The sequence below is a fragment of the Caretta caretta genome, chromosome 17, assembly GCF_965140235.1.
Source record: "Caretta caretta isolate rCarCar2 chromosome 17, rCarCar1.hap1, whole genome shotgun sequence".
In the NCBI taxonomy this organism is placed as follows: Eukaryota; Metazoa; Chordata; order Testudines; family Cheloniidae; genus Caretta; species Caretta caretta.
Window position 1 is genome coordinate 22,037,153 of NC_134222.1, and position 14,050 is coordinate 22,051,202.

At 57.2% G+C, this 14,050-nt stretch overlaps 1 protein-coding gene across 1 annotated transcript; it reads right to left on the minus strand.

Moving 5' to 3' along the window:
- Positions 1-1,048: 1,048 nt before the first annotated feature.
- On the minus strand, positions 1,049-14,007 carry LOC125624089 (E3 ubiquitin-protein ligase PHF7-like). The gene is made up of 10 exons (XM_075120917.1): positions 13,940-14,007; positions 12,140-12,204; positions 11,161-11,252; positions 9,238-9,339; positions 7,592-7,716; positions 6,001-6,259; positions 5,180-5,286; positions 2,594-2,707; positions 2,049-2,170; positions 1,049-1,209 (listed from the first exon to the last, which is right to left on the minus strand). Exons 1-10 carry the CDS (start codon positions 14,005-14,007, stop codon positions 1,061-1,063), a joined length of 1,203 nt encoding a protein of 400 aa, XP_074977018.1. The 3' UTR covers positions 1,049-1,060.
- Positions 14,008-14,050: the final 43 nt, after the last annotated feature.

Consider the following 14,050-nt stretch of genomic DNA (forward strand, 5'->3'; position numbering starts at 1 on the left):
GGTTAATCCAGTTTAACTAATCCAGTTTTAATTCACACCTTTACTGGATCCAGATTAATTTTCCTGTGTAGACAAGGCCCAAGATAAAAGCAAATGAGCTGCCAGTCTTCAAATACAGTAATGAGAGATCCTTAAAGCCCCTCCTGGAAAATCGAGGTTTGATTTCCAGGAAGATAGTGGCAGAAATCACGTGTGGAGGCCTGGAGGATGATGGGATCGTGAGCAAATGGCGGCACTGAGGGTTAGATGAGACAGGCTGCGCCCACAGATGAGGAGGAGGAGGTCAAAATTTCCTACAGTGACTAGCGATTTTGAGGGCCCATTTTCAGACACATGCAAGAAGCCTTCTTTTCAGTGCTGAGCCCGCACCCTCTGAAAATCAGGCCTCTTTAAACTGTGTCGAGGTGGGGCCCAGAAATCGAGGGACCCGAATCCCTGGGCACTTTTGAAAGTCTTGGCTGGGCTGTCTGAGCCAATCGTGCCCAGGGATTAAAAAAGGCTCTGCTCCCTGCACTAAGAGGCGCCACGGCAGGCCGAGGGGACTCTGAGCTGGCAGCGAGGGAACCTCTGAAGCGCGGGGAAGTGCCGCACTGTGACTTGCTCTCCCTCTCAGACACCGGGGCAACATTGACCATCCCCAGCGAGCTGATAGTGTTCTGTAAGGGTGTGTATCGTACAGTGTCGGGTCCCATCTCCTTCACCTCCCCGAGTGAGGCAGAGCAGGGGGATAAAAGGCAGGACACCACAGCCGGGAGTGGTGGGTAACCCCAGGGAGGAGAGAGAGCGAGAGGAGAGCTGGAGCCGTGGGCGGAGAACTGAGATCCCGCCTGAGACGGTGAGCTCTGGCCAGCAGGGAAGGCAGGGCGCGTGTCTCTCCAGGGACATCCAGGGCTTGGCAGCCGTAGATGCACCTTCTGTCAAAGCAGGTGAGCCTGTGGGGGCCAGGGAGGGCCCGGACGGCAGCGGTGGGAGAGGAGAACATGTGGGGGGACAAACAGTGGGATGACCGGCTCACTGACCTGTAGGTAGCAGAGCCAGGGACTGGGGCAGTGAAGGGTCTTCACTTGCGGGGACGGGAGAGTCTGGATCTCGAGGTGAGTGTGGTGGGTCCTGGCCTCCTGCCTCCGGCAGACGCTCCGGAGCTGCCCCTGGCTTCACACGCAGCCTGGCTGGTTGCTGGGCTCCCTGGGGCGGGGAGCTGGCGGGATGCTGGAATCAGAGGCAGACGGGTGACCATCACCGCCAGGCAGCCCCCTGCAGAGCCCCAGGAAAGCCAGCAGTGCCCGGCCCCAGGGCAGGAGAGGGCAGCTAGTGACCCTGAGCTGGAGGAGCTGAGCCGTGCCGGAGCATGGCACATGCCCGACGGCTGGCTGGTCGCGGCAATGCTGCCGAGACGCAGGGATGGGGCTTTCAAAGTCTGCTGCTCTGCTAGTCAGTCTCTCCAGGGGAGCAGAGCCGTGGATTGGGGACCTGGGGAACGCTCCCTGGCCAATATTGGGTCAGTCATGCCCCCCACTTCTCCACAGGGGCAGGCACCTCTGTGCATGGGGTTTGTCCCTCTCCCATGCAGCGCTAGCTTCCCACAAACCCCTTTAAAGGGGTGCTGAAGACAGGCTTCTGTGGAAGTGGGGGTGCTGGTGCCCCAGAGCCGGTGCCCGGGCGCAGAGCCCCAATGCAGATGACCCCAGTGTCCCACAGGAACCCAGGAGCTGCTGGGACTGTCCCTTGGAGGGTGCTAACCGCGCCCCGACAGAGCAGGTCAGGAGTTGTCTCTCATGGGCGTGGTGCCCCAGGGCCGGCCTGGGATTTAGCCCTTAGGATCGAGTGTCCAGCCGGGAATCTTGCCGGCCTCCATGCTCTGGGCCCCGATCCAAAGGCCAGTGACAGCCTCCCATCGACTGCAACGGGCGTTGGGCCAGGTCCTACCAGCCTGGAGCCTTCTCCTCACTGACGCCCGCCGAGGGAAACGGCCACATCCTCAGCCCTGAGTTCCCCTCCAGACAAACTCCCTACCAGTGCCGGGCGCCTTCGTCCCAGAGGCTCCTTACCCGCCCCTGCTGGCCCCGCGCAGTCCTCACACTCCCACGTGCCCGCGGAGGCCCCCAGCGAGGAGCAGCGGCGGTGGGTCCCCTGGGAGCCACACGAGGTGCACAGCAGCAGCTGCCATGGGCTGGGAAGGCAAAAAGGTCAGTGTCGGCACCTCCCAGCTGGAGAGCCGGGGACGGCCAGAGGGAAGGTGGGGTGGAGGCCTAGATCCCCGGAGGCCCCCTAGGCTCCTAACTCCCTTGGGTTTCAGCAGATGTTAGGAGCCTAAATACATCTGCGGAGCTGGGCTACAGCCCTGCAGCCCCGGCTCCTCTCTGCAATGAGATCGTGGAGACCAGAACAAAGGCACCCGCCTGCATTCACGCCAACAGGCCGGCACACCCCATCCCCCAATAGCCAGCCATTGCCGTGTGGCACCTGCTGGGCAACAGCTGAGCTGCCAGTGGCCAGCAAGGGGCAGGACCTAGACTGAACCCAACCCCACCCCCGCCCCAGCGCAGCAGGGAGAATGCACCTGGGGCCAAGCCCCGGGAAATTAACTGCCTACCCGTCCTCTGCGGATTGCTCTCTGCCGCCCACGTACAAGCAGCAGCCGGCGTCACAGCTGCTGTGTCTGTGATACTGGTCACTGAACGCGCCGTCTTCCTCCCAGGCGGCGTCCCTGGGGGAGCAATGAGGGGAATTAGCGTTCCTCGAACCGGAATCCACCCGGTGCTAACACTTCAAATGCTGGGAACCAGGCTGTAAGCTCCCTGGGGCAAGGACCGTTTCTTTGATCTGTGTTTGTACAGCACCGAGCGCAATGGAGTCCCATTCCAGAGCTGGGGCTGTGACGTTGGCAGACCAGGTGCCAGCTCATGCCAGGTCCCCGTGTCCCAGCCGGGAGCTGACGGACACAGAATTGGAATCTGTCTGGCTCACTTGTGGGTTAATATTCATAAAATAGGTATAAGAACATAAGAACGGCCACCCTGGGTCAGACCAAAGGTCATCTAGCCCAGTGTCCTGTCTGCCGACGGTGGCCAAAGCCAGGTGCCCCAGAGGGAATGAACAGAACAGATCATCCTCAAGCGACCCATCCCCTGTCACCCATTCCTACCTTCTGACAAACAGAGGCTAGGGACACCTCCCTGCCCATCCTAGCTAATAGCCATTAATGGACCTACGCACCAGGAACTTATCTAGTTAGAATGATAAGAAAGTGGTTGGTGTTCGGAGTCTATCGATGCTTGTGTGTTGTTGCCTGCTGGGATCTGACCTGTGAGAGCTGCGTTCCACATTGCGATGTAACATTTGAGCGGGTGTTGTGTGAGTGTCTGAGAGTGTCTGAATCGCCAGACAGCCAGAGGGACACTAATTAGTGTGGAGATGTTCTTCTACAGAAATTGTTACATGTCTCCTGAAAGAGGAGACCCGTCGATACCAGATGGGCTTTGGGGGGATCTTACAACACCCCACAGCTGGGTTGAGAAACCTTCAACAAAAGGACTCTAAGGATATCCTTGAAATCTAAGCTGAGAACTCTCAGCCACTTCGGGGTTTGCGTCCTGGGGGGTTGCAGCCTGCCCTGATCTTGTGGCTCATGCTCTTACACCACCAGTGGGAGTGTCATGGGGCCCCTATTTACACCGAATAAATCATCAGCATAATAATAACAACACTAAGATCAGCGAATCCAGGCTCTTGTGGGGCACGTTCCCTTTGGCCAGTGTGAATCCCCCTCTTGCCATGGCAAACCTCATGCTGTGGATTCAGCCAGACAAAATGACTCTGACAACCATCCTGGAGTTTCCAAGGTCATCAGATGTGCTACCAAAATAGACGCAGAAATATAACGCAGCCCGTCAGCTCTTCGAAAGTGCTCCTAGCCATAGACCTCAGCATGCTTTCCAACGGAGGTCAGTGCCGTTAGCCCCATTGTACAGTGACTTGTCTGGGATAGGCTACTAGTAAAGCCAGGACTACAAGGCAAGTTTTGGAAGTGCCAGGCAGGGCCCCACCCGCTGGCCCATGGCAGCCTTAGCCCCTTTCCAAGCCCTGGAGCAGCTGCACTCTTTCCCCGCGTCGCTCTCAGATGAGGCAGGAGGCTGTTGTGTCCCCATCTCTGCAGTCTAGGAGCTCTTGTCCTGTCCCAGTGCGCTGCAATTTACAAAGGTGAATCTGGTGCAGCCTTTAAAAAGCCTGTTCTGTGCTACTCATAGGAGCCCGGCGCTGGACTGGGGCCTGGAGCCCTCACAACAAACTCCAGGCTGCTTTTTCATTTCTCATGGCACATTTACTAAGCAATTGAGGACTGCTTTGATCATCTAGCCTGACCACCTGCACCTCAGGCCAGAGCAGATCAGGCGGTGAGTCCCGCATCAAGCCCATATCTTGTGACTTAGCTAGCGCACGGAGAGCACTAAGCTGGGGGAAGAGGTAGATATGCTGGAGGGTAGGGATAGGGTCCAGAGTGACCGAGACTAATTGGAGGATTGGGCCAAAAGAAATCTGATGAGATTCAAGAAGGACAAGTGCAGAGTCCTGCACTTAGGACGGAAGAATCCCATGCACCGTGCTACAGGCTGGGGACCGACTGGCTTAGCAGCCGTTCTGCAGAAAAGGACCTAGGGGTTACAGTGGACGAGAAGCTGGATATGAGTCAGCAGTGTGCCCTTGTTGCCAAGAAGGCTAACGGCATATAGGGCACATGACTTTTGAGGAGAGGCTGAGGGAACTGGGGTTATTTAGTCCGCAGAAGAGAAGAGTGAGGGGGGATTTGATAGCAGCCTCCAACTACCCGAAGGGGGGTTCCAAAGAGGATGGAGCTCGGCTGTTCTCAGTGGTGGCAGATGACAGAACAAGGAGAAATGGTCTCAAGTTGCAGTAGGGGAGGTTTAGGTTAGATATTAGGAAACACTCTTTCACTCGGAAGGTGGTGAAGCACTGGAATGGGTTCCCTAGGGAGGTGGTGGAATCTCCTTCCTTAGAGGTTTTTCAGGCCCGTCCTGACAAAGCTCTGGCTAGGATGATTTAGTTGGGATTGGTCCTGCTTTGAGCACGGGGTTGGACTAGATGGCCTCCTGAGTTCTTCCAACCCTAAACTTCTACGATTCTATGAGTTGCTCTTTGTGAAGGTAGAAAGGGAACCGACCTGTCAGGGATTTTGATGCCCATTCGAAACATCTCTCTTTGGAATGTCCCCATGTCCCGGCACCTGGGGCATCGGAAATGGTACAAGGCAGCACGGAGAGCGTGTCCCTGCGGGATAGACACAAGCAGGGGAGCAGAGATCACATTCCTGCAGGGGAAGAGAGGTAATGCCAGCTTGGGGAGGCAGGGCTGTGAATGAGCCATTGACTAGCAAAGAGCAAATGCAACACGCAACGAGCCCGTGGCGGCAAGTGCTGCTCGCAGAGGAAGTGAGACTGGGAATGAGAAAGCCCCCCAGAGGAGGAGGTGGGGGTGCAGGTGCCCAGCCCCAGGAGTCGTGCGCGAGGGCAGGAAATGGGCTGCGAGAAGGGTAGAAAATGGCCCTGGAAGTTACCTTCCAAGTAGGCGACCTGGCTCGGCCCCTCCTGTACCAGCGGTACACCCCATAGCCCGCAGAGCAGTGGGGCCTGATTCACACAGTGTGGGCACCACCCAGCGCAGGGGAGAGGAGCTGCCGCTCAGGGTGGATATGGGGGTGACAGTAGGCTGCTGCCGGAAGGAAGGGGTCACTCTGGGTCCTAGGTGGCTTTCACCCCACCCTTGCCAAAGTGTTTCTCCAGATAGGGGTTCTAGACTCCCCTACTGCTGGACTTTGTGGGGGCCCAGGGACCCTGAATGGGGCTTGTTATCCTAGACCTGCTCCATAAATACTCGCTGAGCCCTTCCCTGCTGTGTCTGTCCCTGCAGCAGCCAGGCAGATACCTCCGGCTGCGCCCCCAGGGACTGTCCTCAAACATTCATATCAGTGCGGGAACATCTAACAGCTGCAGCCTGCGCGTGGGTTGGCTCGAAGGCTTTCGTGGCCGGGGGGTTCTGGCCCACCCCCAGGAACCAGCGCGGAAAGGGGATTCGCACCTGGATGCAGCCTCGGTGGAACCAGGCGTGCTTGCACGCCGGGCACACCAGGGCGCTGTAGGAGGGTTTCCCCGGCATGGACTCCAAGCAGACGACGCAGATGGTTTCCGCCTGCTGCTGCCACCGTCTCACTCGCTGCACCGGCCGGTGGGTCCAGCAGAAGGATCTGGGGGAGGGACAGCAAGAGGGCAGAGCCGATAGGCACGACAGTCACTGGCTCGTGCCTGGGGCTGCAGAGGCCACGGGCCGCGTGGAAGCTCCACTCCTCTGGGAGTAGGGTGCCCAACTTTCTATTGGCAGAAAACCGAACACCCCAGCCCCGCCCCCCTGCCCCGCCCCTTTTCTGAGGCCCCCGCTCACTCCACCCCCCTTCCTCCATCGCTCGCTCTCCCCCACCCTCGCTCACTTGCTCATTTTCACCAGGGTGGGGCAGGAGGTTGGGGTGCGGCACGGAGTGCCGGTGAGGACTCCGGCTGTGGGTACAGGTAGGGGCTCCAGGGTGGGGCGGGAGATGAGGGGGTTGGGGTGCAGGAGAGGGCTCCATGATGAGGCAGGGGGTTGGGGTGTGGGAGGGGGTACAGCCTCTGGCTGGAGGGGGGAGGCTCTGGGATGGGGCCAGAAATGAGGGGTTCAGGGTGCAGGAGAGGCATCCGGGCTGGGGCAGAGGGTTGAGGTGCAGGAGGGGGTGCAGGGTGCAGGTTCCAGGCAGCGTTTACCTCAGGTGGCTCCCGGAAAGCTGCCGGCTTCTCCCTCCGGCTCCCAAGCGGAGGCGCGACCATGTGGCTCTCCGCGCTGCCCGTGCCTGCAGGCACCGCCCCCTCAGCTCCCGTTGGCTACGGTTCCTGGCCAATGGGAGTAGCTGATCTGGCGCTGGGGGCAGGGGCAGCATGCAGAGCCCCAGTGACCATCCCTCTGCCTAGGAGCCGGAGGGAGATGCCAGCAGCTTTCCGGGAGTCGCGCGGAGCTGGGTAGGGAGCCTGCCTGCGCCGCCAACCGGACTTTTCGTGGCCCAGTCAGCAGTGCTGACCGGAACTGCCAGGGTCCCTTTACGTCCGGGCGTTCTGCTTGAAAACCGGACACCTGGCAACTGGGAGGGGTTGCAGCATGCACTCCCCTCTGAGAGCTCTTATCTCCCCTGTGCCTCTGGGGCAGGGACAGGTACCAGGAACCCACACACCCAGGGAGTTGGGCTGCAATTGTATTCTTTTGGAAAAGAGAAAAAAAAGAACCAAAGATTTTCCAACCCCTAAGCTCGGAATCCGTGCCGGGCCTTTGAAGGCTGCTCCTGATATCAGAGTCTCTCAGCACTGGGGCCATCCCTTGGTTTGCCCCTGTAATGCCAGCTATGGGGTTCTGTCACCAGCATTTTCACAAGACACCCGCTACCCCAGGGGTGTTTTTGACAGGTGTATTGTGTACCCTGCAAACGCTGACAGAGCCCTTTGCTCCAAGAGGTGCTAAGTAGGCTTCCCATCAGAGACTTTGCAGCCACGCTTACTTAAACTCCCCGAAGAACTGATAGATGCAGCCTCTCTCGGAGCCGCAGGGGAAGTGGAAGTTCTTGGTGCACTTGCTGCCCTGGCAGGCGATGGATGCCCCTTTGCAGCCGCACACACAGCAGGTCTGGAAACAATAGGACGATGAGCAGAACAGGCAGCAGCTCCCAAGGTCCCTGCCACAGCCCTTTGGAGGCAAAGGGAATCCTCCGACCAGCTTCATGTCCTACATCCGCACCCAGTGGATCACTGTCCCAGCCGTGCTAGGGCTTCCGTGGAGATCACAAAGAGTCTCGGGGTGGGAATGTCACACAGAGCTGATGGGAAGCCACTTACCCCTCCCACCAGGAATGCAGAGATTTCAAAATGGCATTTTGTCCCAGATTGGGAGGGGGGGTAGAAATCTCAGAATTGTTCGCAAAACAAAATCTCCCTTAAAGATTTCCTTGCCACTCGTAGATTATATTGTAGGCTCTCAGAAATATAGGACTGGAAGGGACCTCCCCAGCCCAGATTAGCCATTAACAAAAGTCAAACCAGGAGACTCTAAAGGAAACGTTTGGATAATTGCCCATCCAACATCTGGGTGACATGGAGACGTTCCCACCAAACATTGTGGTTTTGTCAACTCAGCATTTTTCAACCAACAAATGTGTTGCAGGACAACGTTCGCTTGGCTCACATCACACTAGCTCCTGTGCTGGCAGGAAGAGTGGGAGCCAGTGGCCCATGTCCTACCTCAGGCTCTCTGCACACCTGCCCCTCACAACTAGGCTTGCCAACTTTCTAATCACACAAAACCGAACACGCTTGCCCCGCCCCCTGCCCTGCCCCTTCTCCGAGGCCCCGCCCCTGCTCGCTCCATCTCCCCTGCCTCTGGCGTTCGCTCTCCCCCACCCTCACTCACTCGCTCATTTTCACCGGGCTGAGGCAGGGGGTTGGGGCGCGGGAGGGGGTGAGGTCTCTGGGAGGCGCTCACCTCAGGCGGCTCCCAGAAGCGGCGACATGTCCCTTGGCTCCTAGGCGGAGGCGTGGCCAGGCCCCCATCCATAGGCACTGCCCCCACAGCTCCCACTGGCCGCGGTTCCCGGCCAATAGGAGATGTGGACCCTGCACTCGGGGATGGGGCAGCACATGGAGCCCCCCTGGCTGCCCCTGCACGTAGGGGCCGCAGGGACATGCCATCTGCCTCCAGGAGCCATGTGGAGCCAGGTAGGGAGCCTACCAGCCCCACTAACCGGACTTTGAATGGCGCGGTCAGCGGTGCTGACCGTAGCCACCAGAGTCCCTTTTCAACCGGGTCTTCTGGTCGAAAACCAGACACCTGGCAACCCTACTCACAACCTCCTCGTCTTCCCCTGCTCGGACCCCCCACCTCTCTCCCTTCCCTGTGTAGATAATCCCCTCCCAAATAACTCCAGCCCCCACCACATTTGCCACCATCACATTGTTCTCTCGGCTTGTGTGTGATCCCCCTTCCCCACACCCTGGGCCTGGCCTGTCTAGTTCGTCGGTACACTCCTGGGGACTGGCTACTCCCCTGGGTCTGTACAGCACCCAGACAACAGGGCCCTGCTCTTGGATGGTCTCTGGGCACTACTGTAATCAACATATCAGATAATAATAATACAGCACGGCTCGGCCTCACCTTCCGAACTGCCCGCTTTAATTCCTGCCTGATGTCCGGATACAGGAACCCGTAAAATCCCTCCTCGTCCTTCCCCCTCTGGATCAGCCCGCTGGCGTGGTACTGGAACACAGGAGCGTGGGCACACTGTAACCTCTCTCCCCACCAGAAATTCCATCCCGGACCTCAGAAACCTCTGTGACCAAATTTTCACCCCAAAAAGTCGCCCCAAAAAGTTTCCATTTCAACAAATCAGCATTTTCTGATGAATTTTGGTTTTGGTCAGAATAAATCCCCACCAGCTCAAATTAACGATTCTAAATGAGCTGAGCTGCTTAATGGCTAGTAAGCCTGGGATTTGCAAGGGGTCTAAGGGCGTCACTCCAGCAACTTCTGTACACGTCAGAAGCTCAGCACCAACAAGCTGTGCTGGATGGGAGAACAGGGAGGAAAAGGAGCCATGGCGAGGGGGCTTCTCCCAGGTGAGCCAGGACACCGAACAATCTGCTGCTCTTTAACTTCGTTATAATAAGGTCCACGCTCTCTGGATCTCATTCTATATATTTGAATAAAACGGTGTGTTCAACTGAAAATGCGATGTCCTTCATTTCGAGGGGTGCTGTCCCTCCTTCTGAGAATCTCTGCCCTTCGGTGTCTCCCTGAGAAGGAAGCTCTGGCCTCAGGCTATATCTGGTGCAGGAGCCTGACATGTAGTAGCAGCCCTGCCATCTGCCATGTACAAGGGGAAAGGGGAGCCAGAGCAACCCTGACCGTTTCTCTGTGGTAAACCTCATTTAAATCCCCCGTTGTCCAAGAGGGCAAATGTGAGGAAGTTGGTAAATGTCAAGAGGACAGATGCAACCACGAGCAATAAGCGGCTTTGGGTGCCGGTGAGGAACAAATCAGGAGGTTTCGTGGCTTTCAGTGTAATTCGCGAGGCAGTGAAGAGAAGGGGTTGCTGTCCTATCTTGTATTCGACAAATCCTTTGATTCGGTGCCTCGCCATTATGGGTCTGTAATGCATGTTTCCAAGGACAGTACCAGCCGCACCTAGAAACTCATGGGATAGACACGTCTGAGCAATGCCGCTAATGAGGACAATGAAGGTCTAGGAGTGACAGTGAGGTGCATGAGCTCAGCAGGAGAAGCCAGCCAGAATTACACAAAGGTCTGGGCTCACGGCACAAAGAGATGGTCGTTCCTTTCCCGACAGCCACAGTGAGATCACAGCTGGAATGCAACAGCCAGGTCTGGGCAGCCCAGCATCAGGCAGGGAGAGGCAAACTGGGGGTGATGCAGAGAAAAGCAACCAATGGGCTGGATGAATTTGTGCGGAAAGGTGAACAGTGCTTGGCTGAATGATACCGACAGGGGACTAAAGATACTGGGCTCTTTAGTCTAGCAGAGAAAGGCCTGAGCCCACACAATGGCTGGTAGTTGAAACTAGAAAACTTCAGACTGGAAAAAAAAGATGCAAAATTTTAAGTGAGGGTGATTAGCCATTGGAGCGACTTCCCAGGCTCTGGGATGGACTCTCCTTCCCCGGGAATTTTAAAACCCAGATTGGACATGTTTCTACAAGATCTGCTCTAGTTCAAAAAGGGATTAACTCCAGGACGTTCTCTGGAACGTTCACACAGGAGTGCAGCCTGGAGACGATCACAAGGGTCCTGCAGAGAGGAGCAAGCATCTCTCTGTGCTGCGGGATCTAGGAAAGGGCTGAATGCACCCAAGCAGGAGCGTTGAGCGGTGGCCCAAGGAGGTGCACTATAATAATAGCAGGTGAAATCTTGGCTCATGGACTTGAGTGGGGCCAGGACTCCACCCAGGGACCCTGCAAAGGGGGTGGTGGGAGTCTCATTGAGTGGGTCACTGAGATGCAGGCGGATCGGCCCGACCTCTCAGGAGAACCATCAGCCCCCGGGGAAAGAGAGAGTTACTCACCAGGCAGTTCTCGTGCACACACAGCTTACCCCACTGACATTTCTGCCCGTAGGTGTCGGGATCAGAGTCAGCCCGGTGGCAGAGCCCGCACTCTGAAGGGGAGGAAGAGGAAACGTCACTGAATCAGACAGGCTGCTCCTGGCACAGCAGCCCTGGCACAGCCATCCTGGGGCAGGGAGCAGTTACCAGGGACCAACAGCGACTCCCGCCGGCCAACGGGGGAATGACGCTGATGGGTGGCCAAGGGGAGGCCTGCCCGCTCCCCAGCTGGCTGTGACGCAGGGTCTCCGAGGGGCTGTCAGAGGGAGTCATACAGCAGCTTGGAAAGAGCAGCAGACTGTGTTGATAGGAATGTGAACAGGTAAACTCACCAGTGCCCAGGCGTGTGCTGTGTACAGGGTGCGATCCACGTCCCGTGCGGGATTGTTACTTATCAGAGCTAATACGGGCGCTGGGTGCAGTACATCATGGACTCACATCCAACCCAGAGCCCCCCAGATCCCGCCAGTGGATCCAGAGCTCCCCCAACACCCATCCACACCAGATCTGAGTCCCCTCCTCACAGCCAACCCAGAGCCCCATGGCCACCCCCAACGGCTCTGGAGTTCCCCCAACACTGCCACATACCAGATCTAGGTCCCCGCCTCTCACAGAGGGAATAATCTGGCCCGTTTGGGGGCTCCTGAAATCACTGTCTCTGGGCTCTGCAGCCACTGCTCTGCACTGGAATGTGCCTTCCCCTTGCTTCACCCTCTGCTCCCCCTGCCCCGTCCCTTTGTTCACCGTCACCCACGGACTGCACCCTTCCCTTCCCCCTGCATGGTCTCTGTTACAACAGCGGTTCCCTCCCAGAGGGGAAGGCCGGCCCCACCCATGGACCCCTTCCTCTGGCTCCCCTGCATCGCTCGCAGCTAACAGCACTGGGACAGCGAGTGCCACCGCCCAGGGATGAGCTCACGTTGCCCCTGCTACAGCCCACCGCAAGGTAGTTTATTCCCACCTTCCTCCTTCAGCTTCAGGGCCTGGCGGTTCATTTCAGGAGCGCTGCAAACAACAAGAGGGTTTCATAGAACCATGGAAGATTACGGTTGGAAGAGAGCTCAGGAGGTCATCTAGTCCAACCCCCTGCTCCAAGCAGGACCAACCCCAACTACATCATCCCAGCCAGGGCTTTGTCAAGCCGGGCCTTAAAAACCTCTAAGGATGGAGGTTCCACCACCTCCCTAGGGAACCCATTCCAGTGCTTCACCACCCTCCTCATGAAATAGTGTTTCCTAATATCCGACCTCCACCTTCCCCCCTGCAACTTGAGACCATTGCTCCTTGTTCTGCCATCTGCCGCCACAGAGAACAGCCGAGCTCCAGCCTCTTTGTAACCCCCTTCAGGTAATTGAAGGCTGCTTCCAATCAGCTCCTGAGAAGCCATTGTGCTGTGACTACACAGTTGGATTCTAGTTGGGTTCATAGCGGTAGCTTTCATGAGCCAGCTAGTCCTAGCTTAAAGAGCTAGGCTGGGAGGTGGGCTCAATTCCTGCCTCTGCAACAGACGGCGTCTGTGTCTTTGGGCAAATCCGTTAATCCCTTCGTTTCTCCCACCACAGGGATCTCATACTCCTTCCAACCTTTGCTTCTTCAGACTGTGCACTCTACAGGGCAGCGCCTGTCTCTCGCAGTCTGTTTGTACAGTGCCTAGCGCAATGGGACCCTGAGCTCTCAAGGTGCTGCTGCATGTGAGGAATGAGCCCAGTCTGGACAATTGAAAACTCCCACCTTTCCCGTGGGGGTTCCTGCAACTCCAACTAGGCCCCGTTCTGAAATCACCCTCAAGCTGGTTATTGGAGGAAGAGGCTTCCTTGACCGGGACTGGCCACGTTCCTCCACATTTACCCCAGACGTCGTTAGTCTCCACCCCACACAAAGACAGGAGGGGCCTTATCTGGTGTGATTTTGGCGATGTCTGTGGAAAGGTCTCTCCCCTGGGGCTGGAGGGCTCCTGATGGTCATTTCTGGTCCCTCCCATACCCCGTGTGCCAGAATCCACGCGTCACTGGCAGGCCCTCCTGCGGGAGGAGTTATTGGGTGGTTTACTTGGACTGTGAGCTCCTCGGGGCAGGGACCATCCTGCAGCGCCTAGCAAAAGGCTCTACGGTAATACAAATAATAGTCATGTTCTGGCTGGTCAATAGAGTCGAAACTTTTTCCTTTTACGAGCATAAGCCATGTCCACCTGGCGTGAGCTCTGTCCCCATCTAGCAGTGGCTAGGCCAGCCGGAGATCGATGAGCCTGCGACAGCCGGAGCTACGAGAGCCACATCCTTGAGCTCGGGCGCTAGAGGCTCATTCAGTTCTGATCCAGAGGCCCCAGGTTTGATCCCCGTGGCTCACAACCCACCCAGCTGTGCTGGTGTTACACGAGTGAGAAAAGACCCTTAGGTACAGTCCCCCTTTCCTGCTCCCTACACATTCTCCCCACTCCCTTGCCCATAGGGAGAAGGTTAGTCCTGTGGTTAGGCCCCTCACTTGGCTCTCAGGAGACAGGTTCAAGTCCCTGCTTTCCCACAGACTTCTTATCTGACCTTGGCCAAGTCACTTAATCTTTCTGAGCTTTGGTTCCCCGTCTGCACAGTGGGGATTTTAGCACTGCCCTGCCGTGCGAAGTTGTGAGGCTAAACGAAGGCATGTGAGGTGCTCAGACAGGGTGGTGAGAGGGGCCAGATAAATACCTCAGATAGGTAGATCTGACAGGGGCTGTGGCCTTATTAAGATATCACCTACTCACTTGGTCTGTGGTCTGCTCTCCCCCTGCTCCTGGTAGCTGACCAGCACTGTCCGGCTGTGGCGTGTCATTTCATTATTCACTGTGACACGGTAGCTGCATAGCTGGGGCTTT